At 35.9% G+C, this 25866-nt stretch overlaps 2 protein-coding genes and 1 non-coding gene across 5 annotated transcripts; 2 read left to right on the top strand and 1 right to left on the bottom strand.

The window, feature by feature from the left end:
- The first annotated feature begins 12194 nt into the window (after positions 1–12194).
- LOC120083333 (protection of telomeres protein 1b) lies at positions 12195–19128 on the top strand. 2 transcript variants are annotated; one of them, XM_039039049.1, is made up of 10 exons: positions 12195–12462; positions 13534–13670; positions 14261–14450; positions 14751–14815; positions 15064–15152; positions 16413–16688; positions 16793–16869; positions 17012–17070; positions 17636–17788; positions 18600–19128. In XM_039039049.1, the coding sequence occupies exons 1-10, from the start codon at positions 12339–12341 to the stop codon at positions 18810–18812; spliced, it is 1383 nt and encodes a 460-aa protein (XP_038894977.1). In that variant the 5' UTR covers positions 12195–12338; the 3' UTR covers positions 18813–19128. The 2 variants fall into 2 exon arrangements, with proteins under 2 accessions (XP_038894977.1, XP_038894978.1); XM_039039050.1 differs by lacking the exon at positions 12195–12462 and having other exon boundaries at positions 13549–13670; positions 14221–14450.
- Positions 12647–12743, top strand: LOC120084308. The gene has a single exon (XR_005483671.1). It is a non-coding gene; the product is annotated as a small nucleolar RNA snoR113 (small nucleolar RNA).
- A 796-nt stretch (positions 19129–19924) lies between the features above and the next one.
- LOC120083346 (ERAD-associated E3 ubiquitin-protein ligase component HRD3A) lies at positions 19925–24227 on the bottom strand. Of its 2 annotated transcripts, none has more exons than XM_039039069.1 (6): positions 23583–24227; positions 22880–23368; positions 21927–22142; positions 21098–21421; positions 20759–21001; positions 19925–20411 (listed from the first exon to the last, which is right to left on the bottom strand). In XM_039039069.1, the coding sequence occupies exons 1-6, from the start codon at positions 24117–24119 to the stop codon at positions 20178–20180; spliced, it is 2043 nt and encodes a 680-aa protein (XP_038894997.1). In that variant the 5' UTR covers positions 24120–24227; the 3' UTR covers positions 19925–20177. The 2 variants fall into 2 exon arrangements, with proteins under 2 accessions (XP_038894997.1, XP_038894998.1); XM_039039070.1 differs by having other exon boundaries at positions 20304–20445.
- Between the last annotated feature and the right edge of the window lie 1639 nt (positions 24228–25866).

The raw sequence follows: 25866 nt of genomic DNA, 5'->3' as shown, positions 1-25866 counted from the left end.
ATGGCATGCACGCTAAACGATTGTGTAGGCTAGCATGCTCATCGCATAGTTACTAGCTACACGATCACTCGATATACGATACTTGATGATTGCTACTCAATCATGTAGATAATCATGCTCATTGCATAGTCGTTGGTTGCACGATCGCATGGCATGCGTTACTCGATGTGCGCTGCATGATTGCATGGACTTTCATGCTCATCGCATAATCCTTAGCCACGCGATCAATGCTACATGATCATTTTACTCGATGAGCGTTACTCGACAATTTGAAGGAGATGCTACACGATCAAGTGACGAGGCTTCGCCCAGGAGGTTCAAGACCCAGTTCTTCTGTTTGTACCAGTTGACTCGATTCTTTTGTAATAATTAGCTTTTAATTTCCTATTTTAAGGCATATTATCCCGGTCCATCAATTTTTATTAAATGTACATGTGATGTATGTTTAATTATATGCCATAATGTATATCATATAGTTTTAAAACCCACTGTAGGTTATGTATTTTATTCATGCATCATCTTTATATTGTAAGTGTTATAATATAGTAGTTTGCATGATTAAATTACTTAAAGCATGCTCATGCATCATATAATGTAAGAGTCATAATATATGCATACATCATCTTTATTATAATTGTTATAATATAAGGATGTATATTGGCATGTATGCTTAGTTCACTACTTGTTATATAAAAGTTATATATTAGAAATGAATGAACATTACATGAAGTATGACACTTAGGTTAATTTATAAAAGTTATAAATACCTTGTGGATGTCTAGCTTAGCAATGTGGTTGGTTTTAGTTGTTTCATTTTTTTATAAGTGTTATAATTAATGAAATTAGAATTAAAATCAATAAGAAAGAGTTGCATGCAAACTTAGGCTTTAATCATGTTTTAAAAGAGTTTTAAAATTTGATTGAGATAGACCTAAGATCACAATTCTAATGAGATTAGATACCTAAGTTTAATCTTTTAATTCGGTTTAATAGGATTAATTTGACCAACAAAATATTAAATATGTACCAAATCTATCTATAAGGGACCTTTTGGCTAAGGCTGGGGTACTTAAGTCGATGAAAACGACGCACCCCTACCTGAGAGCCTATCTAGAAAGGTGAATTAGATAGATTTGTTACATGCATGCAAATTTGATGATAGTCTGTTAAAGTGTTTAATAAGACTTGAATCAAACTTGTTTAATCATCAAACGCAAGTGTTGTTTTTTAGAAAATTAAACATCCACTTAAATAAAATTAGTAGCTCTAAGTTAATAAATCCCTAGGTAGAACATTCAGTGGGAGGTAATTGGGGTATATGATACTTTACTTTACCTCTACATGTTTCTTCCTAAATAGTTCACACCGTTAAATCTATCCTCGGCCTTGAGGTACCCTGGGAGTGTCCCCCTAAAGGATGACATTTGGGTAGGTCAATACTAAGGTGAGTGGAGAGAATGTTCATAGTAAGTGGGAATGGGATGTGTGACAACAAATCCCTCGGTCTCTCTCATTAGGTTGGATAAAGTTTTCGTGCATCACCTCGAGGCACCCTGGGAGTGTCCCCCTAAAAGATGGTTGTATTTGCACAACTCTTTATCTGATCTCCAGAAATGGATAGGGTTGCTTTAGTCTCTTGTCCTAATATGCTTTTTCCCTACGATGGGCACATTAGGGCAGGACTTTATGGCCTAAAATGAGGGGTTACACTTACACAGAACTGTTAAGGATGTTAACAAATTCTGGACCGAACAATGGTGACTGTTATATTCAATTACAAGGAGTTGTTTCTATCTAATGGTTGAGATTTTCTCATTCCAATGAAGGGGCACTTGATCACCCCGACGGTGACTTTTGTCCTGCCTCACTCTGGCATCATTGCAAAATAGATGTCACTTAAGGTATAATAGAACTTTTTGCTAAAACTTAATTGGTGTTAAATGTGGTAATGCAAGTAGACTCATTAAGGTTTTTCTTTTTTTAGTAACTTTTAATGGCTACGACTACTCTTGCTTTATTAGCTGGCGATAAACTGATTGGCGAGAACACAATTAACACGATACTTATCATCGATAACTTAAGGTTTGTCCTTATGGAGGATTGTCCTCTTATTCCACCTCCCAACGCCACTCGAAATGTTTGAGAGGCGTACGAGCTAGACACGGGTGAAGAGAAGGCCCGAGCATATATCTTGGCCAGCCTTAACGATGTTTTGGCCAAGAAGCATGAGTCAATGATCATTACATGCGGGATCATAGAGTCCCTGTGGGAATGTTCGGATAACCGTTCACACAGCTCAGGCATGACACTCTTAAGTTCATCTTCAACTCTAAGATGAAGGAGGATACATCTGTTCGTGAACATGTTCTGAACATGATGGTCCACTTTAACGTGGCAGAGATGAACAGGTCGAGCATTGATGAGGCCAGCCAAGTTAGCATAATTCTGGAGTCGTTACTAGAAAACTTCCTTCACTTTGTTAGCAATGATGTTCTGAACAATGTTGTCTTACAACTCTACTGAATGAGTTGCAGACTTTCCAATCTTTGTTGAAAAGCAAGGAAAATAAGGTTGGTGAGGTAAATGTTGCTTCATCATCCAAAAAGTTCCACCGAGGTTTGACCTTTGGAACTAAGTTTGCATTTTCTTCCGATACTAGTAAGTGGAAGAAGAAGAAGGGTCGTAAAGGGAAGGCGCCTGCTAACCCACAACCTGTCGCTCCGCGGGGTAGGCAACCAGTGTGGGTTGAAAAGGAAAACGTTTCAATTGCAACTAGGATGGACACTGGAAGCAGACTTACCCACGTTATTTGGCTGAGAAGAAAAAGGCCAAACAAGGTAAATACAATTCACTGGTTTTGGAGACTTGTTTAGTGGAGAATGATGATTCTACCTGGATTATAGACTCTAGAGCCACTAACCATGTTTGTAGGAAATTAGTCCCTGGCAGCATCTTGGTGTTGGTGAGATGGCGATGCGAGTTGGAACCGACACGTCATCTTAGTTGTGGCAGTGGGAGATCTCCGGTTGACTTTACATAATAGGTTTATCATTTTGAATCATGTGTATGTAGTTCCCGAGTTAAAAAAGAATTGAATTTATGTAAATTTGTTGCTTGAATGTAATTATTCAATATATTTTTCTGTTAATAAAGTGTTTATTATAAAATATGGTGTTGATATATGTTCGGCTCAACTAGAAAATAATTTGTATGTGTTAAGGTCGTTAGCAACAAATTTCCTTCATAACATAGAGATGTTTAAAAATACCGTAACTAAAAAAAATGACTTAAAGTTTCTCCTCAAGAAAATGCCCAACTTTGGCACCTACGTTTAGGGCACATTAATCTCAATAGGATTGAGAAGTTGGTAAAGAACGGACTTCTAAACGAGTTAGAAGAAAATTCATTACTTGTGTGCGAGTCATGCCTTGAAGGAAAAATGACTAAAAGACCTTTTACTGGAAAATGTTATAGGGCCAAAGAGCCTCTAGAGTTAGTGCATTCAAACCTTTGTGGTTCAATAAATGGCGAGCTAGGGGAGGCTATGAATACTTCATCACTTTTACTTATGATTATTTGAGGTATGGGTATGTTTATTTAATACAACATAAGTCTGAATCCTTTGAAAAGTTCAAAGAGTTCAAGGCTGAAGTTGAAAATGCATTAAGTAAAACGATTAAAATGCTTCGATTTGATCGAGGTAGAGAGTTTTTGGATTCAACATTCCATAACAATTTGATAGAACATAAAATCATTTCCCAACTCTCAGTACCTTGTACACCATAACAAAATGGTGTATCGAAGAGGAGAAATCGAAACCCAGTTGGACATGGTTCGGTCGATGATGAGTTTCGTTTCCTTACCGGACTCGTTTTGGGGTTTTGCAATAGAGATCGCAACTTACATTCTAATACATTCCCTCCAAAAGTGTTGCCAGAACACCTTTGGAGTTGTGGAATGGGCGTAAAGCTAGTTTATGTCATTTTCACATCTGGGGTTGCTCGAGACATGTGCTTGAGGCTAATCCTAAGAAATTAGAATACGTTCGAGGCTGTGCCTATTTGTAGGCTAACCCAAATGGACATGGGGGGATTGTTTTTATGATCCTAAGGAAAACAAAGTGTTTGTATCGACAAACGCTACTTTTCTTTGGTGGATCATATAAGGGAGCACAGTCCTAGAAGCAAAATCATGTTGAATGAGCTTTTCAAAGAAACTACTGAGTCTTCAACAAGAGTTGTTGAAGAGCCTACTACCTCAATAAGAGTTGTTGACGTAGGTTCATCTAGTAGGTTAAATCCGTCTCAAGAGTTAAGGGAACCTCGACATAATGGGAGGGTTGTGAACCCACCTATTTACTATATGGGTTTAACTAAAATCCTAGCTATGGTAGCTGATGGCGAGGTTGAGGATCCGTTGTCTTACAACAAGGCAATGGAGGATGTTGACAAAAATGAATGGGTCAAAGCCATGGATCTCGAGATGGAGTCTATGTACTTCAACTCAATTTGGGATCTTGTAGATCAACTTGATGAGGTTAAACCTATAGGTTGTAAATGGATCTACAAGAGGAAACGAGGTGTCTATGGGAAAGTGCAAACCTTCTAGGATAGACTGGTGGTAGAGAGTTATACCCAGGTAGAGGGAGTCGACTATGAGGATACTTTCTTACTTGTTGCCATGCTTAAGTCTATCCGCATCCTCCTATCCATTGCCTCATATTATGACTATGAGATATGGCAAATGGATGTCAAGACTGCTTTTCTGAATGGCAATCTTGAAGAGACCATTTATATGGTGCAACCTGAGGGATTCATATCCCAAGATCAAGAGCAAAAGGTTTGCAAGCTAAATCGGTCCATTTATGGACTGAAACAGGCATCTCGATCTTGAAACATAAGGTTTGATACTGTGATCAAATCTAATGGATTTGATCAAAACATTGATGATCCTCGTGTCTACAAGAAAATCATCAGCAGTTCAGTAATTTTTCTAGTGTTGTATGTAGACAATATCTTACTCATTGCAATGATGTAGGCTTACTGATTCGTTGTGAATATGATGAAATAATGATGTGTATTGTGATGGTGGTGTATGCGTTTCACATGCAAGTTTTCCTAGTAAAATCCAAGTATAAATCCTATTAGGTTGCCTGGTAAGCCCAGGGTCGAACACAGAGACTATGGAGACAGTATGCGACGGTAAATTCTGATTCCCTTGCGGTGACAAACAAAACAATAAGTTGGACAGTATGTTTGTTTAAAGTATAAATTCTATGTGGCGGAATTGAGAAAAGAGTCAATAACAGCGAAAGTTACAATGAGTATGCGGGGAACGGGTTGAGAAAGGATTTAGCTAACACTTCCTATGATTGCGTTCAAGTTATGCGATCATGCTACACACATACAACAGCTGGTCATCTCTCAATGCAAATGCTATAGCTCTTAATTTTAGGACGCATTCGATGTATACGATGATGTCTATAGGACTTATGTCTAAGCCTCTATTCTTGTCTATGTGATGATGAATGACACACACATACACAAGGCGACCGCATACTATCATATCCTATTTCTAGGGTGCATGTGATGCATGTTAGCAAACAGAACTTATCTCTAAGTTTCTATCTCTTGCTTATACGGTTCTAATCTGACTTTCTCAAGCCTAGATTCTAACCTAGCTCTCTCAAGTCTAGGTTCTTTCTTTAGACTCTCCCTCAAGTATCTTTAAAGGGGTGATAGACGCATACATAAGACAAGATGATCGCATAAAATGAAGATCTTAGGTCATGCTAGCTAAGCTTCTCAACCCATTCGCAAGTTTAGGTACTCATGCATAATGTAAAGAGAGTGAACAAATGTAGAGATGCAAATTCCATTTAATAAATAAAATCAGAATACAGAATGATAATGGAAAGTAGGGATAATGAGCCTGGTAGCAATGTCTTGCTTCTCGAGGCTTTTACACTGTGTTTTTCTCTACTCTGCCCAAAAGAATGTTATTGCTTTCGCAAGAGTCAGCCCTCTCTCTATTCTCAATGCTTCCCAGCACTCTCTCGAGCTAACCAGGAACGATTTTCCGGTGCCGTCCCTCTTCGCTCGCCTCTGCCTTCTAAGTACAAAAAATTACAGATTACGTCTATTATCTCTATGTATATGGTGAACGAGAACTCCAAAATTCTAAATTGCTGAACTGGAACCCCTTTAACAAAGGTGGCTTTTGGTATTTATAGAGCTTCAGGGTGAAAAGCTTTTTTCTCAAATGATTGTACTGATGGGATGTCATTAAATCTCTATCCGATGCGCCAATTAATTGTCACCGAAAAGTTGAGCGTACTTGCTACAGTGTGTCGTTAATGGCTTGTCAACTAAATTTGGATTCGACCGTCATCAACTTTCTGTCCCATCGTGATTTATTAAGCTTTCACTTTGATCGCCGTCTCTATGCAACCACCTTCTTAAGAAGATCTTCGCGAACGCATACGATCGCATAGCTTTGCAGTCACAATCTTTTAATGCGCTTGGACGCTGAATTCCTTGGATAGCAATTTTGCCTTGTGCCAATGCATTTTCTTGCATAAAATACGTAAATTAGCTGCTTTAATGCGATGGGCACATGCGATCGCAATGTTTTCAACTTAATNCTTGCATAAAATACGTAAATTAGCTGCTTTAATGCGATGGGCACATGCGATCGCAATGTTTTCAACTTAATGCTTCACGATTTTTCATATTTTTACCGTCGCAATCCTACATTGTTTTATATCTTTGTGTTGTAATAACGTGCATTTCTGCCCGTTATCACTTACTGACTTCAGTTAAGAATTGGCTAGCGACCCAATTCCAAATGAAAGATTTGGGAGAGGTTCAGTTTGTTCTTGGGATTCAAATCTTTTGGGATCAAAAGAACAAAATGCTAGCACTGTCTTAGGCATTGTACATTGACAAGATGTTGATCAAGTACTCGATGCAGAACTTCAAGAGCGGCCTATTGCCTTTTCGGCATGGAGTTACATTATCTAAGGAACAACATCCTAAGACACCTCAAGAGGTTGAGGAAATGAGAGGGTCCCCTATGCATCTGTTGTAGGCAGTTTGATGTATGCGATGTTATGTACCAGACCTGACATCTGCTATGCTGTGAGGGTAGTCAGTAGATATTAGTCTAATCCAGGACAGGTCATTGGACAGCCGTCAAGAACATCCTCAAGTATCCATGGAGAACGAGGGACTACATGCTTGTGTATGGTTCTAAGGATTTGATCCTTAAAGGATACATAGACTCTGATTTTCAGACTAATAAGGATTCCCTGAAATCCACTTTAGGATCAGTATTCACTCTCAACAGAGGGGTTGTAGTTTGGCGAAGCACCAAGCAGGGGTGTATCGCTGACTCCACCATGGAGGCCGAGTATTTATCTGGAAGCTGTTCCAGACATGTCTCGGCCCATCACCCTTTATTGTGATAATAGTGGTGCTGTGGCGAATTCCCGTGAGCCTCGGAGTCATAAGCGCAACAAGCACATTGAGCGGAAATACCATCTCATTCGAGAGATTGTGCATCAAGGGGACGTGATTTTCACAAAGATAGCTTTGGAGCACAACGTTGCTGACCCATTTATGAAGGCCCTCACAACTACGGTGTTTGAAGGTCACCTGCAAAGTATGGGTCTATGGGACAAACCACGGTTGGACTAGGGCAAATGGAAGATCTTGTACTGGGCGTTTGTGCCCTAGTTTATTGTTTTGTGTACTTGTAATTAGATTATCTTGTACACCCCACTAGCTTTAGAACAAGTGGGAGATTGTTGGGGTTGATGCCCTAAATCTCATAGGGTTCTGTAGTTTGTAAACACTTGTATGAACAAACATTTCGTGATTTATCATATATGATATTTTATTCACTTCAATCTATGCAATATGAGATATTTTAATTGTATTAACCACAAACCAATAAACTAAGATCCATAGTTATCATTGTAAATTAAACATGTATGTGGAGACATACAAGTGGATCATATTCTAAGTGATAACCTAAATGGTCTGTATTATATGGATAAGGAAGGATACCTTATCCTGGTGACACTACGAGTATGACCCGCTTTGTAGGTGTTACAAATGTTGTAAAGTGCTACAAATGATCTGATCCTAATCATTCATGTATTAAACATGCGAGCGGGGATATTCTATACAAAAGAGTTTGTATAAGACCAGACCACAAAATGTTTAGTCTCGTTATATAACACCGTTCATAATTAAGACTTTCATTTCACTAGAATGACCATAGGTAACATGACCTTAATTCTAAATAAGTTGTGAACTCCTGCCTATGAAGGCGGTCTTTTGATTTGTATGGGTGAAAGTGGCTAGATCATCGACTCAATAAACCTACCACTTTGGGGATTCGTCTAATTGGGGAGCTGGGAACTCAGCTACACAAGATGAAATTTACTCTTTCCCCGATGCAGGGGTAAGTAGATAAATTGCTCCTTTAAGAGTTGATTCCGGGGCTTGAACAATGTGGCGCCCCATCTTCTCTTAGCCCGAAAAAGGGTTTAGTCATAATGAGACTATGATCTATTGTTCATTAGAGGAGTCAATGGTACTTAAGGAGTTAGATGTAACTACAGGGGCAAAATGGTAATTTGGCTTAGCTGTACTTACGAGCAATTTGCAAAGGTCCATCGTACTGTTGATTGGTTATATCCAATGGTCACAAAAATATATATGTAATGTGAAAAGTGCAACTGTCGGTATTTAATGGAGTGTCCGGCAATTAACGGATGTTGGATAATGTGATTAAAGAGTTTAGTCAGTTATTCATGTACAGTTGGAGCTTCAAGTTATAGGTCAGGTCCCCTTGGTAGCTCAATGGATTCAAGTTGAGAATCAGTTTTTGGGTTAATTTGAAATGTTCAAATTAACAAGAGGAAATTTGATTATATATGATATAATTAAATTAATTTAATTATATATGATATAATTGATATGATGTATTTGATACATTATTATTTAATTAGAGGAATTAGTATAAATATGATTTATATTAAATGCCATAAAATAGAAAATGAACTATGGTTTATATGTTACATATGATGTAATATTAAAACTATAGGTTATAAATATAATATGATAAGTTAGTTATTGTATTTATTTATAATTTATTAATTATGAGATAATTAAATTTCTTTTTCTCTAGTAACCACCCTTAGTAGGTGGTTAGACGGTTCTATGGCTAAATGGGATAAAGAAGAAAAATTATTTTTCTAATCATTCAATGAAAAAAAGTTATCTTTTTCGCCATCAAATGACTACATGATTGACTATCGAGTTTACTATATGATGGTAGTCTTTACCAAACGATCAAGCGTCAAGTCTATGCAATAGACCTTCATCTTCTACACGATTGTATCATCGTTTACTCGATCGTCTCCTCCTCCTCCATTCCTCATTCCCTCTATCCAGAATTAGCCAGAGCCCACAACTTCAAGATTTTCACACCGAGAATACAAGGTAATCTTGTGGTGGTGTCTAGTTCTGTTCAAGGATTGAGTTTTACTCGATTGTGTTCGAGGAAGTTCGAGTTGATCATTGCTTTCGAGTTTGATCGAGAGAAATACGTGAAGAAAGAGTTCTTCAAATATATTTTTTTCTTGATCCCCTGTATTTATTTCAAGAAACATACTGTAATTTATCTTTAATGCATAATCGTTTCTGTATGATTGTAAATACTTATGTTCTTTCACAATAGAGTTTGGAACGATCCGCTTCCACTCACAGATCCTCTATAATTAGAGTTCCTTCAATTCTCAGTAAGAACATATATTTCTTCTAATCAAGTTCTCTCTCTCCCAAAAAAAAAAAAAAAAAGCAAAGCCCACACATCTTACTAATTCTCAACCCGTAAGAAAAATATAGAGGATTACCTCTTGGTGGTGGCCATTTTGGATTATTATACTTATTTGTAATCAAGAGGAGATTTCATGGCTGTTCGATGAGGATTATCGTGAAAAATCAGTTCTTCAACGGTAAGTATATTTCTAACCTTAATCCTCCTTTAGAAGCATGCTGCAAAATATTCTCTGTAATTTGTATAATTTGAGATCTCTGTATTTTTAATTTTATGAGATTTGAGAATTAAGACCGACCTCGCTTCCGCTATCGATCTCCAGTCCTTCAGGGACTCATTGTTCGAGACCCGGAGTCAACACTTAAAAGAACAACCTATATACTATCCCTATAATTGGGTAGGAGTGAATTCCATCTTGTAGGACTATGTCCCCAACTATCTACCCGGTCTTATCTCTAAAATGTGAGGCTTATTGAGTCGACAAACTCGGACCACTCTCACCCGAGCAGATTAAAGGATAATCTCGAATAAGTAGAAGTTATAGTTAGCTCATGATTAAGATCGAGTTACCTAGGTCATCCCATTGAAATAGTCTGTTGTAACAGTAAATGACATCATAAAGTAAAAGTGTCTATTTCGCGATCTGATCTTATGCAAACTCATTGCATAAGATGCCTCCACTCGCATATCTTCACATGAACAATTTAGGATCACACGTTTGTATCAGATACAAAGTAGGCCGCATCCATAGTGTCCCCAAGACAAGGTACCTAGCCTTATGCTTGTACTATAGACTATTTTGGCTATTTACTCGAACTTGATCCACTTTTATGTCTCCACATATAGTTCAAGTATTCATGTAATAGCCAATTATTCTTAGTTTATTGAATTGAGTTTTTCAAGTGTAATTCACATATTCAATAACATCTTCACTGAGTAAACCTCAATAATAATTTTATTGAAAAAAATAGAATATGTTTATTGTTTATAAACCACGAGTTTTAGGACATAAAATCCAACATTTACAAGTGTTATAACAATTACAAAGTGGGTCGCAACCACAGTGTCACCGACATAAGACACAAAACCTTATCCATATCTACAAACTATTTAGGTTATTACTTAAACAAGATCAGTTACACAATAACCTCAAATCTTTCTTTAGTGGATTATTGCATAAAATAACCAACCATTATTTCAGATAACATATTAATTACGAGATTTTAGGACATACATCCCAATAGAGACTATCTCTTTCTTAAACTTAGGCTCCCCTTAAGTATGTGAATATCGGTGTTGAAATACTTAGGCACCCTTTAAATATGTGAGACTCATTCTCACTTGATGATATCTTTTTTTCTACTTGTGAACTCTCTTCACACGAGAAATTAGGCTTTCCCTAAGTTTTAAGATCTTCTTTCTCAGATGAAAGACACCTTAGGCTCCCCATAAGACTGAAAAATCCTTCTCGTTAAACAAAGTTTTAAGCTCCCCCTAAGACCAATCAAACTTTTGTAAATGCAACAGAAACTAATGAAGAATACACCGCCACAAATAATTTAAAGAACTTATTATGTAAGAATTTAATCTCTACACAATGGTCTTACAAACAATAGATGCAGCAATCGTAGCACAAGAACAACGACATGATGGAAAATATTCCCACATAAAATCGTTAGCTACAAAAAAGGAAAACATTTCAAACAAAATAATTTACAGAATAAGTTAAACAAAGAAAGAAATAATATGCAGGTTTGACAATTAGAAGAACAACATCTGAGACAAGGTCCACCAGATATAAAAACAGAGACAACTCCTAAAAACCCAAGAAATTAATGCCAAGAACTTAAAAAAATATATTTAGCCAATGTCATATTTATAACACTTGTGATTGGTGATGTTAGTTTAAGTATTGGTTTAAATACTACTTTGGTCATTGTACTTTTAATTTTAGTTCATTTTAGTATTTGTACTTTCAAAATATTCATTTTGGTTACCACATTTTCAACTTTAATTCATTTTGGTCCTTATATAAAAAGTGATCATTTTGGTCTCTTATTTTTCACTTTTATTCCTTGTTTTAAAAGATTAAAATGGTCATTTTTTAAAAATTTAAAGATCAGAATGAATCAAAGTTGAAAGTATAAGGACCACGATGAATATTTTGAAAAATAGGAATCAAAATGGAAAAAAATTGAAAATATAATGGCTAAAATGGACACTTTCAAAGTAGGAGACTAAAACAAATTAATCCAAAAATATAGAATCCAAAATAATATTTAAACATTTATCTGTTTTGTCGTGTGGCTTGTGTTGTACTCAAAAAGGAAAAAAAAAAAAAAAAAAAACCACAGTGGTCGCTAAAGCAAAGCGGGAAAATACAGCGGGAAAAATATGGATGGGCGTAGTGTAGCATAAAACCCTAAACCGGAAGGTTTGTGAGGGTTTAGGGAATTGCTCGCAAGGTCCGAAACTTGGGGCTCACAGAGATGGGGAGCAGCGACGACTATAAATTCATGGAGATTAGAGATGCTATTGCCTCCATAAACCAGAAGGTTAACCTTATTGGCGTTATCATCGAGTTTGGTTTCCCCAGGCGAACTAAGGGCACTGGTATTTTTTTCTCTCTTTCCTCTATTCCATGCCGTATAGATAGGTTTTGTTTCTGCGATTCACTCCTTTGAAATTGTTAGCAGTTTCATTTCTTATTCTGAAGCATGTTTTTTTTTAAAAGTAAAATCTGAGCATCTCGTATTTTGATATCATCGATCTCATGGTTTTGCGTGTAATAAGTTACTGGCAATGATGAATCAAAGGCCGGACTTACGGCTGCTTCCGTTTGGACGGTAGTAGATTGACGATATGTCTGCAGTAAGGTGTTTTTCCTGAGCCAGTTCTTGTAAATTTCTCTTGAATAGCAGATGTATTGTGGCGGAAGTAGGAGTGTTCTTACATTGTTGTCTAGTTGATCTCAAGTGCATGCTTTGTCATAATCTACTGTCACTTTGGTTTATTTTATCTTTGTCTTATCAAGTACTGGTGATCTATTTATTGGGTACTATTATCGGTCTTCAAGTAAAATTTTAAGATTGAAAATGAGGAAGATTAAAGTTCACCCTAATGGGAAGATATGGACCACTGTAATGACTTCTATGTTGAACTCTTCCAGCTTGTAGTTTAATATGTACCAGGACATCACATTGACCTATTTGATCTATATTTTCTCTGTTCAGTAGATTATCTTGTGTATTTGTGTTTGATGGTTTCTGTTAGAAACTTAGAATGGTGGAATTTTGTTTGTTTGCCATATACGAAGGTTCCCAGTAGTTTCCATAGATATACTGGTAGGACTAGCATGTTGAGTCACTTATACGTAGTTAGATTTTGACTTGACCAGCTGACCCATATATGGGAGCTCAAGAAATATGCCAAGGCTTGACTATCCAAATACTGTGTGATGAATACATGCTTTAGACTCTGGATTTTTTTTCCCACTTGAAAGTCAAACTAATCTATACATGGCACATCATGTAACTCGGTCAATTAAATTCATTTTTGAATACTGGGTCATGTAAATCACACTTTTCATCATTTTGTATCTGTCTTGTAATTTCTTAAGTTTTGAGCCACAATTTGTTTCCTTAAGGTTCTGCCTACTTTGAGATCATTTATATACTTTTGCAGATTGCTTTTGCGCTGTAAAAATTGTTGACCAATCTCATAAAAGACCTGGAATTACTGCAAATATTTTTGCTGAAAGTTTGGAAAAGCTTCCCCATGTTGCTTCAGCAGGAGATATCATTGAACTTTCGCATGTTACGGTACTCAACAATTCTAATTCTTAGGAATATTTTATTTTAATGTTTTTTCTTGCATGTTTTGTTTATTTTTCTCTTTCAGTCTCTTGTTCAAACATATCTTTTTGTTTTCAAGTATCATTTATTTCTTTTAAGAAACTCTTGTTATCCTAACAACTTTGTGAAATTGCAATGAATGGAAAAAAATTGCAAAACAGAACGTGAATGGATGACCGTAGTTAGTTCACGCCAAAATCTATTGACTTGAGATTATTGACTATTCTAGAGGACATATTTTTTACAAGAATATTTTTGTGGATGGTATATACATAATTTTTCTGAAATATACATTTTCTACCCCTTATGTTGGCTTGACTCCTTATCCTCTTGTCATTTTGTCTTGTCAATTATGGTTGTTTCTACTGCCCAACAAATGAATAAAGGTACAAACTAGTTTTCTTGAAACATTTACCGGAAATGTTTGGTATTGGACGATTAAATGAATCTTCTTTTCTCCTTGAGCAGTTGAGCAATGTTATAGTTTTCTTTTCATTCCTATGGATCCAAATGATAGGTGGTCAATGACTATCTCAGAAATCAAGTGATAATTGCAGATGAAAACTCATCAGGGGGAAATATATGCTGTCTTCAATAAGAAGTTTTCTTCATTTGCTTTGTATGAAGGAAAAGATGGATTGGACTTTCTACCATATGATGTATCGCCAAAATTTCGATGCAGAGATCTCGATAAAAAGTTCATTTCGAGTCTGAGGGATTGGCTGGTTGGTTTTGAACTTGATGAAGGTCTGTCAATGAAGTGTTCAGTTTATAAACAACCAATTTAGCTTGCTGGCTTTCTTTTATTGTTCTTCATCCTAAGGAGTTACTTATAGTTCTTTCTCACAATAAATACAAAGAATATTAACTTAGAGATCAGAAATATAAAAAAATTGGTCAACAACAGCATCCCTCTGTTTAAGGGCACATGTTGGATGTATGTGTTTAAGGACACATGTTTATTAGCCAGTGTATATAAATCTTGAATATCAAACAGTTCGTGCATGACTTACTGAAAAACTTTTGAATTGTCCCCGAATTTTGTAGGATCAACCAACTTTTCATTTCTGAGAGATTTAAAGGAAAGCGAACATGTAAATTTGATCTGCAAGGTGAGGAATTATCTACGCATGATAATGTTTTTCAAGAATTCCACGGTATCCCTTTTTCTATCTGTTTTATCCATAGAGAAAAACTATTAACTTTTTTTTAACTCTTCCCTTCTGCTTTGTTAAGTAAGGTAACTGATTCTCTTAACAATATCCTTAAAAGTGATATGACACGCATCCTATTCTAGCTCAGTTAGTCTAACTCCCTCTCTCTCTCTCTCTCTCTCACTCTTTCTCTCACACACACAAAGATTGTCTACATGTGTGAGGATGCTAATAATGGGACTCTGGCTTTTGTTTGGGATGGAACTGATGCTCCACCGATTAGCATTGACACAAAGTGAGTTCATCAAACTAATTTGTTTATAAAAGCATATCATGTCAGTTGGTTATAAAAGCATATCATGTCAGTTGGTTATACAACTATTGATAACTGCTGTAATTCATTTCCTGTGATGATGATGGTGGTAAGCGATTTCACATTAACAGTAAAGTGGTACTGTGTTGTTGCCTCTGTATAACATTTCCAAGGAAACAAAGAACCATATTTCCAAATCTTTGCAAAATAGTCTGGTTTTATACTATATTTTTCTGTACAATTTTAAATGTACCTGCCATACTAGAAGATAACATACAATAAAGGCTAAGAACATTTTTGGATGATCCTGAAGGATGTGGTTCTAGAAATCATTGCTACGCTGTAAACAATAGTCTCTTACAGAATCTTTATGGAGACAATTTTCAAACTCTACATTGGAAGGAGAGTCAACTTTGGGAAGTCTGGAATAGGTAGGGAGAAATCACACAAAGATTGTTTTTCTCGACTTGTTAACCTGTCAAATCTCGGAAGTACAGGCGTGAAAATGATTGGGATGGCTTTTATGTGAGTTATAATTTGGGGGTTTAAAGGAGCCTTTATGCTTTGAAGGTTGAATAATGGGTTCACCTCATCCTTTTAATTGAAGAGCACTGATCTGTTAAATACCAGGGCTGGTTTTGGAGAGTTGTCACTTCTGGAACCTCTACTCTCTCTTTGTTCCATCATATTATGGATGCTCCTTGGGCACGTCCTAAAGGCAAGGCTAAGTTTACTTGGAGTTGTAACGTCCCCAAAAAAGTTAGATTTCTAAATTTCATCCTTCTTCCTCTTTGTGTGTCCTTTGTCACAAAAGAGGAAGGAGTGAGCCTTTGTTGCCTGTTCCTTTGTAATGCTTGTTTGAAACAATTTTCTTCAAGTTGCCAATTTGGTGTACCAAACAGTTATTGCCGAGCAATAGAAGATTCTTTATACAAAGATCTGATTAGGGTACATCTTATATTTCAACCTCGAACTCAACAATTGTTTGTTCCATCAATTCCTCAAACAAAGAACTGATAAACCATCTTTATTTATGAATGCAAATAAAACTATAGTTGTACTTTCACGTGATCTTTACTCTTGAAGTCAAGATGTTTTATGATATTTATATGTATGTATGTATTCTCTTTCTCCCTTGTTCTTTCTTTGGCCGTGGGGAGGATATTAATTCTCATTACGTGAACTTACCTTTCATTGAAGTTGTATTATGTTGAACTTTGTTAATAATTAGGCATGACCCAGGTTGGCAATTGAAATTGATTATGTACATCACTCGGGACCATTGGTTTTGCCAAGAGATATATTATGTACATTACCTCCTGTTGGCTCTATCTTGAGGTTGATCTTTGACAAAGGAATTGAGAAGCAGAGTTTATCCATTCTCAATAATGGTAAATGGATGAAATTTACGAATGTCTTCTGTGAAATGCAAGTTGGATCTTTCCAAATTGTGGTGACAACATTTTCAAAGCTTCGTTATACATCGAATGAAGATAATGCCATACAGTTGCGCCAAAGGTTAACTTTCCATTATCTCATCTCAGATAAATAAAATACACGTTAGACTCTTGCTTCAATCTTTTACCCAATGGTTTTGATACATTATCATATCTAATTATTAGATCATACGAAGAGCGTTTAGCATCAATTTTGGGGAGAATTCCTTTTTGGAGCTTTCCTTCGCCTTCACCCATTACAGGTTTGGAGTTATATTTTCATGAAATTTTATTTTATTGCAATGGTTACTTTGATTTTGAGTTTTAACTGTTTCTGATTGATTAAAGTTCACTTGGAATTTTTTTTCTGGTGGCAATTTTCTGATTATCTCGTTCCTTTAACAGAGGTTGATTACAATAATGAACCGTTTGCCACATTGATGGATGTTTTGACATATTCAAAGGTACTGCATCTCTCTATTGCGTGGTGGTTGTTTGTTGGGAAGTTTCTGTTTCTTGATGGTTTATGTACTTTACGAAATTTTATATGTAGTGTCCTTGCATTTTTCAATGCAAGTCAATAATCCTCGGCACAATTTATCATGTGCTTGCTTGTTTTACATAATGGTGATACACTTGAATGGATGTTGAAGGTTTCATGAATGGTCTTTAGAATGAACGTGTGCTTACATATCTAGGTCTTATGTACTCTTTCAATTGCTTTAATGATCTATGTTCCTCCTCTGAGTTGGGCTGTTTACTGGGGCAGGTTTAAGTTTACATCTCATTTTAATATATTGTTTCTGTTGTGGCAATTTCCGATTCCATAATTAGATTAAATGGATGTATTCGAGAGAAAACTTGTTCTATCTCACATATTTAAAAATCCTTATTTATTTTTCTTGGTTATGCATTGGTTTTCCACACTAGTCACTTCCAGTGCATGCTATGTCCTCAGTCATCCTTGTTGCACCCGTTTTGCAAACTGCTTGACCTTATTTCTTGATCGATGAAGTTTTCTCTTGACAGGTGACTGCAAAATTCAAATGTATAGTTCGAGTGATAGCAATATATCCATTACAGGCCAAGGACTTCCGCTCTCCTGAAGGGATTTACCGGGTTAGGCTGTGCCTAGAAGATCCAACTGCAAGAATTCATGCCCTATTATATGCTGAAGATGGAGTAAGATTCCTTTTACCATTTAATACTACATACGTTCTGGGAATGTTTATTTTTCATTCACAAAGTATTTAGAAGAAAGGAAAGTGATGATCTGGTTCCTTATTATTCGCTTTTACTTTGTAATTTCCATTCTTAAAGAACTTAGAAGTAAATTGTGCAGCTGATTCCTTATTAGTGTTATTTACTGGCAAGGGACTCTTATATGAAATTTACTGCAATCTCTCCCAAGAATCCACCCCTAAATTCTTTACGAGAAGCACGGGAAGGCCTGTCTTATATGAAGTTTACTGGAATCTAACATAACTATAGCTAAGCCCTGTCAACTAAGCATGAGTTGATACAGATCAGTGTAACTTACTTTAGTGAACCATTATCCTAAAACTTCCACATACAGTAGTTTGTGGCACATTTCCCCTTTAAGCTATGTTATATTAAGACTCCGTTTTTCACTTTCAAGATGTGTTATAGTGAGACTCTGCTTGATCTATCAGAAAATGCACCCATCACTTGTGAAAAATCAAACTCACTCTTTTCTATTGTTTCCGACTTTTTCTTGGGTGAAGGATGGAAGAAATTGTATTTGTGGCACTAGACACTTAACAAACTTTCCATTGGAATATTTTATGACTAGCAATACATTTCTTGCATTGGTTGCAATGTAGTAGATGTTGTGCATTTCTTTCCCTTGGTTCGTGAAGATAATAATTCCCCAGAACATTGTGTTCATGCCTCCGTAGGGCTGTAGTAATGCGTTGTACTTATTGGTCCTCTTCTGATTGTGTTTTTCATGTTTGTCTTAATCTGGCTCAAGTACAAATTCTTTGGCGGCCATCCATCGATCGATGCTTTAACGAGGAAACGAAACAAGTTACTTGGGGTTTCAGCAAGTGAGAAAAATGAGGCCAGTACAAGAAATCCTCCATGGGTGCAGTGCTGCTTAAAATCTTATTACCTTAATAAACAAGATGCATGGGGAAGTAGACAGTACAGAATATTTGGCACTCGGCTGGTAGCAGAAGATTAATAGATGAAAAGTAGCTTGAGTTTGTGCATTTCAGATATCTATTGATAGCAAACAAGTGGAAGATAATGGTTCTATTTTGTTGAAAATGATGACAAGTGGCCGTACTGGGATAATTAACTTGCTTTTGGGACTTTTAGTTGTAATTATATGTTTACCATCAGAAAATGTATACATATTAGTTGTCACTACTTCAGCGACTATCTTTTTGCTTCTTTTATGGCCAAGGCAGTTACACAAGTTGACCATGTAATGTAATATTAAGATTCCTCATGATCCAGTTGAAATTATATTATATATACTGTATACATAATGGACATATGTACACTCATCGGTCTTAAATATAGCAGTCTTGCAGAGTTAAATAAACTAAGACTTGGTTTGAAATTGTAGTTGTTTTTGAAAAGATTGATGATACTTGTGTTTTAAGAAAAATCAATGGTAAAAAAAAGGTAAAATAATGTTTAGTAAATTTTAATTCGTGATTGGGAAAAACTAATTACCATATTTAATTTTATTATTTTTATTTTAATATTTAAATTGTAATTTATTATGATATTATTTTTTAAAAATCTATATGATCAGAATTGCAACTTTTTTTGTTTAGTCTAAATTGTTTGATAAAAGTATTTTAAACAATAATTGTTACAAGAAATTGAATCAATTCTTTAATTTGGAATGAGAAGTTAAGATGGGTAAACAAAAAGTGCTGAGTATTTGGAAAAAGATATAATAACGCTTTCCAAGCGGACTGAAGAAGACCCGCCTACTCTATTTCCTAACACAGTCTCTTTCGATGGGGAGCTGGAAAAGTTAAAATCTAATAACTTTTGTTCTAAACAAATATAAAAGTGATTTAGATATGACAAAGAAATTTTAGATATATAATCATTTTTTAAGCTTGCAATTACAATTCCAAACAGAACCCAGAAGTTGAGCGTTTGTAGCAATTAAGTCCTAAGAAAAAGCCAATTTGATCCGAAAGGTCAGAGGCCAACCCTACAAGTTGAAATTGCATAAAAATTTAACACCTTATGGAATTTCCATGTAAACAAGTTTAATTAGTAGTATCAGCAAAGGACAAAAGAGCTAGCTCATACAAATCTACAATGGAATTGCCACGTCAATAAATCACAAAAAAAAAATAAAAAAAATCTTTGTTTTCTATAATCGAGGTGATAAACATTTTGAAATCCTTCCTCTACTCTGTGTTGTAAAAGTCACAAGAACGCAAAAGCTCTTTCCTCTCTACGCAGTTGAGTTCTAATTTCCTGTACATAACGTTGCAGAAAAGATTCTCATACCTCATTGAAAAGTAAAAGATAAAAAAGAGCAGTGATCAATTCAATCAAAAGTACAGGTAATGATTTAATTTTGTGGAGGGACATGGTCATTTGGATGGAGTGGCACAGCCTCAGCAGCGGCAGCAGCTGCAGCCGCCCGAACAGCTGCATGCCTCCGTTGTCGCTCTCTAAGATATAGAACAGTGAGTAGGCAAGCAAATAGAGTTAAAATTGTTGCATTTCCTTCCTCCAACAGTACATCCTCTACCCATGCATCAATTTTTGGATACACTTCTGGCAACGAATCAATCACATGGACCTAATTACCATAAACACCCCCATTTGATCAGCATCTGGGTCGTTTATAATAAAGTAGTAAGAAAGTAAGAAATATAACAAAGTGATTTTGAAATTGTGAAAACTACTTTTATCATGTTTAAATCTCCCTGACCCACGCCTTTAGTCACTCAAAATCATTTTAATATTTAGTTTCACACTTCCAATCGCATTTTTTGTACTATAGAAATTTATTTTGAATGATTAAAAGTATTTTCGGAATGATTTTAACCATTTTGAAATTACTCCCAACATGCTAAAAATCTAATGTGTCTAGGAGCTAATGTACTCTTGCAGGAAAAGCAGTAAAAAGAGCAGTTTTGAACCCACCAGAAAACTGTCAGCATGATTCTTCCTTAACCACAAGCTTACTAGGGCCAGCTTGACAGGCAACCTGGCAGCTGGATCAAGTTCCAGAGCTTGGTCATAGTAACGCTTGGCTAGGTGAAGATCAAATGGAAGCCCCAGACCATGTTCATGCATGTAACCAAGGTTGAACATGGCTTGTGCATTTAGTTGGGATTTGGCATGCATGTATGCTTCCGCAGCACGATCATAATCTACGTCGGTTCCCTGAGCGGAAATGGAAATGTAGAAAGATGAAAATCTCAAAACATATGATTTTGAAACATTTGTGATTTAATAGAATCATGTACACTTAGCACATACCCGACCATAGTAATATGCGTCCCCAATCAGTAAAGCAGCATGTTCGTTGCCCTGCTCGGAAGCTTGCCACCATAGAGAATGAGCTCTCTGATGTCTTTCTGCATCCGTGCAAAAGCCAGATTCTCCCAGACACATGCTTTGTTCTCCATATTTGTCAAGTATCCATGCTGCATTGCTTTGTGCCACCTCATATCCTAGCTCAGCCATTCTTGCGTACAATAAGAATGCCTTGCCAATATCACTTTTCAGATATGATTCCAATGCCCATCTAGACAATGAACTCCAAGGCCCTCGTTCAGCAACTAATTTGTATAATGCACTAGCCTGAAACCGTTGAAACTTCAATTATTTACAGTATCTGTAGTCTGTCATGATTCCTGATAATAAGTTCAGATTTCTTTTGCTAAAACGTTTGCACCAGAAATACCAATTTAACCCAGGGTCACATAAGGAAATATAGAAGCAAGACATTTCACAATGCTTTCATTGTATATGAATAAGTTGAGAAACTTCTCAATAATTAGATCCCGAAATAAAACTTGAAACAATCAATTTGATAGTGAAAATAAGCTGCAAAGAAGTTCTCGAGAAAATATTCCTCAGAAATAGACAATAATGCAGACCAAACAAAAAGTCAAACCACGAGATTCAAAAGCCTCCTATGGGGGTCGGGTTCACAAGCCTCAAATGAAACCAACATGTTAAACATCCAAAGGTCAAAACAAAGTCAAAAGCCAATAGACAGGACAAATTCCTTTTTCATCGGGGTGGGGGAGACCTAAACATGAGCACAGTGAAAATGCTTTGTAATGTAGTTGAGTGAATTTACCATAGGAATATTCCTCTTGAGCCCAACACCAGTATGAAACATCTTTGCCAGCTGGTAGAATGCCTTTGGTTGTCCAGCATTTGCAGCCATTATAAAATGAGTACATGCCTTCTTCACATCTCTCTTTACTCCAATGCCTTTAAGATACATAACTCCTAGATTATAATGACCACCAGACTCCTCGTTTTCGGCAGCTTTCTCAAAGTACTCCTTGGCCTGTGTTAAAGAACGGCATGCAATGAAGACACATTATAAGCGATGTAGGTGGAATGAATTGAAGAGGAAAAAAAACGAAACAAGCAGTAATTCAGGTGCCATATCATCATATATCATATAAATCGACATTTAGAACATGAAAATATAAAGAAAAGGATAGCCATTCAAAAGATGCATTAAGAACTACCAAATCTAGCAACAACTGAGGGCAATATCTATCAGAGATTCAGAAGTGCAGTACTGCAAAAGAAAAGTAACAGTATGACGAAATACAGTTAAAACAATCCAAGTCTCTAAGATAAGAATGAAACTTCTGAGAATTTAGTATACTACTTTGAAAAGTCAATAGAGCAAGAGACTACCAGTTAAATTACACACCAGAAATACACACGTTTAAGGTAGGGTGACAACAATTGATAGGTAAGTGCAATGTGCAATTCAACTAATAGAAAAGAAAAATGAAAATAAGCTACCAGATTTATATGGGCACAAATGAACTTTAAAAACAATACAAAATCTTTCCAAAACAGTTCAACTTGCCGGTACGAATCAAATACACCAGTAAATCAACTAGTCCCTAATTCACTTAGGATGCAGGGAAAATATATCACCTGAGTTCTAGTGGGTTAAGTTAATGGTATCTAATTAAGACAGCTCCGTGGAAAAATTACAACAACATATGGAGACAGAAATTCAAAGTTTTAGTATTTGCAACAGAAACTAATGGGGAACCTTACCTTGGTATAGTTTTTCTCCACTCCATAACCCTTAACGTATAAATATCCCATGCCATTATAAGCAGTAAATGACGGCTGCTTGGATGCACGAGTCAGCCATTGAAGTGCCTTAGTATAATCCCTTTCGACTCCGGCCCCCCTTGCATATATCTCTCCAAGTAGTTCCATAGACTTCGGTTCACCTTTCTCCACGGCCTTGGAAAACCAGGACAATGCTTTAGCATGATCACGCCTCAACCCTCTAAGTCCAAAGTAGTAAAATAGTCCAATTCTATACATAGCTCCAGCATTACCCTTCTGCGCCTGATATTCCAAAATTTGGAAGTCCTCGTCCTCCTCTCCTCGAGACTTTCTCAAGGCCTGCTTGTTCTCTTCAGCACCATTATGGATCCTCACAGGTTCAATTACTGGAGAATCCTTGGAAACTAATAGACTATTAATGGCTACCTCTGCTAATTCAGCATAAAGCTTGACTGCTTTCTCATACATCTGCAACCAAGCAAGAATTACATAAAGAAAAGAATTTGGATGCATTCAAACTTCTGGAACAATAAATTTTTCATCAAGAATTCTTTTTTGTGAATTGTCCATTCGAACAAAACATATTCATATATGCCAACCAACAGATAAGACAACAAAATTCTTCAGTAACTAAACAGAATTCAATAACTAAAGTGCTCGGAGGGGCGGAGGTCGGACTTACTTCTTGCCTGAAGTAAATATAAGCAAGAGCCATCTTAGATTGTTTATTCCCTTCAGCGGCAAAATGGTGATACATAAACGCTTTAGCCTTATTAGTCTCCTTCATTATCCCCATTCCATACAATAACCCTAGAACCGATTGCGCGTGCGGATCCCCACTCTCCGCAGCAGCTTGATCAATATCCGCTACAGCATCCTCCATCAACCTCAGGTCACCGGAGCTAACCGCGGACATCATTTTCCCTAAAGCAGTGTAGTACAGATCGTCGGGCGCGTCGGAGGCGGGGGAATCCGGTTCAAAAATGGGGCGCCAAGAACCGGGGTCAAGCTCGAGGGCGGAGTTTTGAGATTCGGGTTCGCCGAACTCGTCCCACTCGGCGGAGTCGGAGTTGGCGGAATCGGAGGAGTCGTCCGGCGGGGCACCATCCTTGAGGTCATCTTGAGAGATGACGATGAGAAAGGGACGAGCGTTGATGAAGATAGAACATAGACATAAAATTAGGAAAATTAACTGAAGTCTACGAGTTTGCAGTTGCATTCTAATCTGAATTGGGATTGAGTTTTTGAAGAAGAAGAAGAAGAAGAAGAAGAAGAAGAAGGGCCTGTGGAATTACGAGAAAGATCCTGATGACCTGAGAATACATTCGACCCTTTGATGCAAAACTAGACGACGACGACGACATCCAGCGCTTACACGTCAGATACCATCATTGGTCCAATAAAACCTCGCCACGTAAGCTCAACTGTCCGGAAAATAGGTCCTCTACTAAGTTAAAACCTTTTTAAAATAGTTTTTTCTTCTTAATTATAAATTTGGTTCTTCTTCTAAAATGGTTAGAACTCGTCTTAGAATATGATAAAATCCAATAAATAGTCTTTTAGATTTGTTACAATTAAGCTTTGAATTTTTTTAATTTCATCGTTGGGTCATTATTTAATTTTTTTTAGTCTTTTTACTTTAAACAAAAAGTTATCAAACAAAACCTTCATTATTAATATAATTTACTCTTGAATTTTTAATTTGATTAATTACGTTGGTTGATATTATTATAATAACACTTTTAATTTATTAAAATTTTACATTTTTCTAAAATTTCGAATTAAATAATAATTTCAAAACATTTAGAAATTAAGGGTTTAATTTTACATTCGTATTCATGAGTTCCAAGTATATTTTTATTTCTTTTAATTGAAGTGACATTTAGAATTTATAATTTCAAAAGAAAAATGGGAAAATGAATTGATGTCGATACCAATATTAAAATTTTAATTTTACAAATATATCAATATCAATATAGGAGATTAATTGCAACCAATAACAAACTATCTTAATTAATTTACCAAATTAAAAGTTTAGAGTGTAATTATCACAAACCACACATTAAAAGATGATTGATCAAATTAAAAAATTTAGCAGTATAATTACAACATACTCCATATTTTAGGGATGATTTTGTAGGATCGGTATGACAATGTAGAGGAGTGAGTAGAGTTAATTTAAAACTAATTAGAAAAATTTCCTATCGTGGACCCAATTAAATAAATTAACAAACTTTTTACTAATAAGTAATTAAATAATAAATTTATACAAATAATTTCACTTTGAATTAAACAAAAAAGTAACCATCACACTTTAAAGCACAATTTTTAAATCATTGGTAAAGCATATATAAATTTAGGAACTATCAATCAAAATAAACATATATGAGCAATTCAATTTAAGAACAAAAATTACAAATAATTTCAAGCAATAAAATTTAATAATAAATTAATTGCAAAACTAAATAGTTGAGGGATATAAAAATTGACATCGAGAATTTTATAGTAGTTCGGCACAACCGGCCTACATCCACTTCCCAAGCTCCTTTGGGGTTTGTCACTCAAACTTGACTCTTTCCACAGCTTAGAGTCGAACCATTACAACGTTCTTTTTTTCAGGTGCAAGAACAAACCCGATCATTTCCACGGTTGAGGATCAAATCGTTACAATACTTTTGTTGTGGGTTCAAGAGTAACCCTTTAAAATAGATTTAGAAATGAACAATATGAGAAAAACTCTCTAAAAGAGTGGATCTATAAATTGTATCACTCAACAAATTAATCCTCACAATACAATAAACCTCTCAAGAATAAGATGAAAAGAAAAAAAATGAGAGCCTTGAGAGAATAACAATTTCGGCTTTGAGGATTGTAAAAATATGTAATTGTTATTATGATTGGGAGAAGAAGATGCGTTTAAATAAAGAGGAAAAATGATTGGAAATCACATTTTATTTGGATCATTG

This window comes from Benincasa hispida, chromosome 8, assembly GCF_009727055.1.
Source record: "Benincasa hispida cultivar B227 chromosome 8, ASM972705v1, whole genome shotgun sequence".
In the NCBI taxonomy this organism is placed as follows: domain Eukaryota; kingdom Viridiplantae; phylum Streptophyta; class Magnoliopsida; order Cucurbitales; family Cucurbitaceae; genus Benincasa; species Benincasa hispida.
This window is presented reverse-complemented; position numbering and strand designations above follow the sequence as displayed.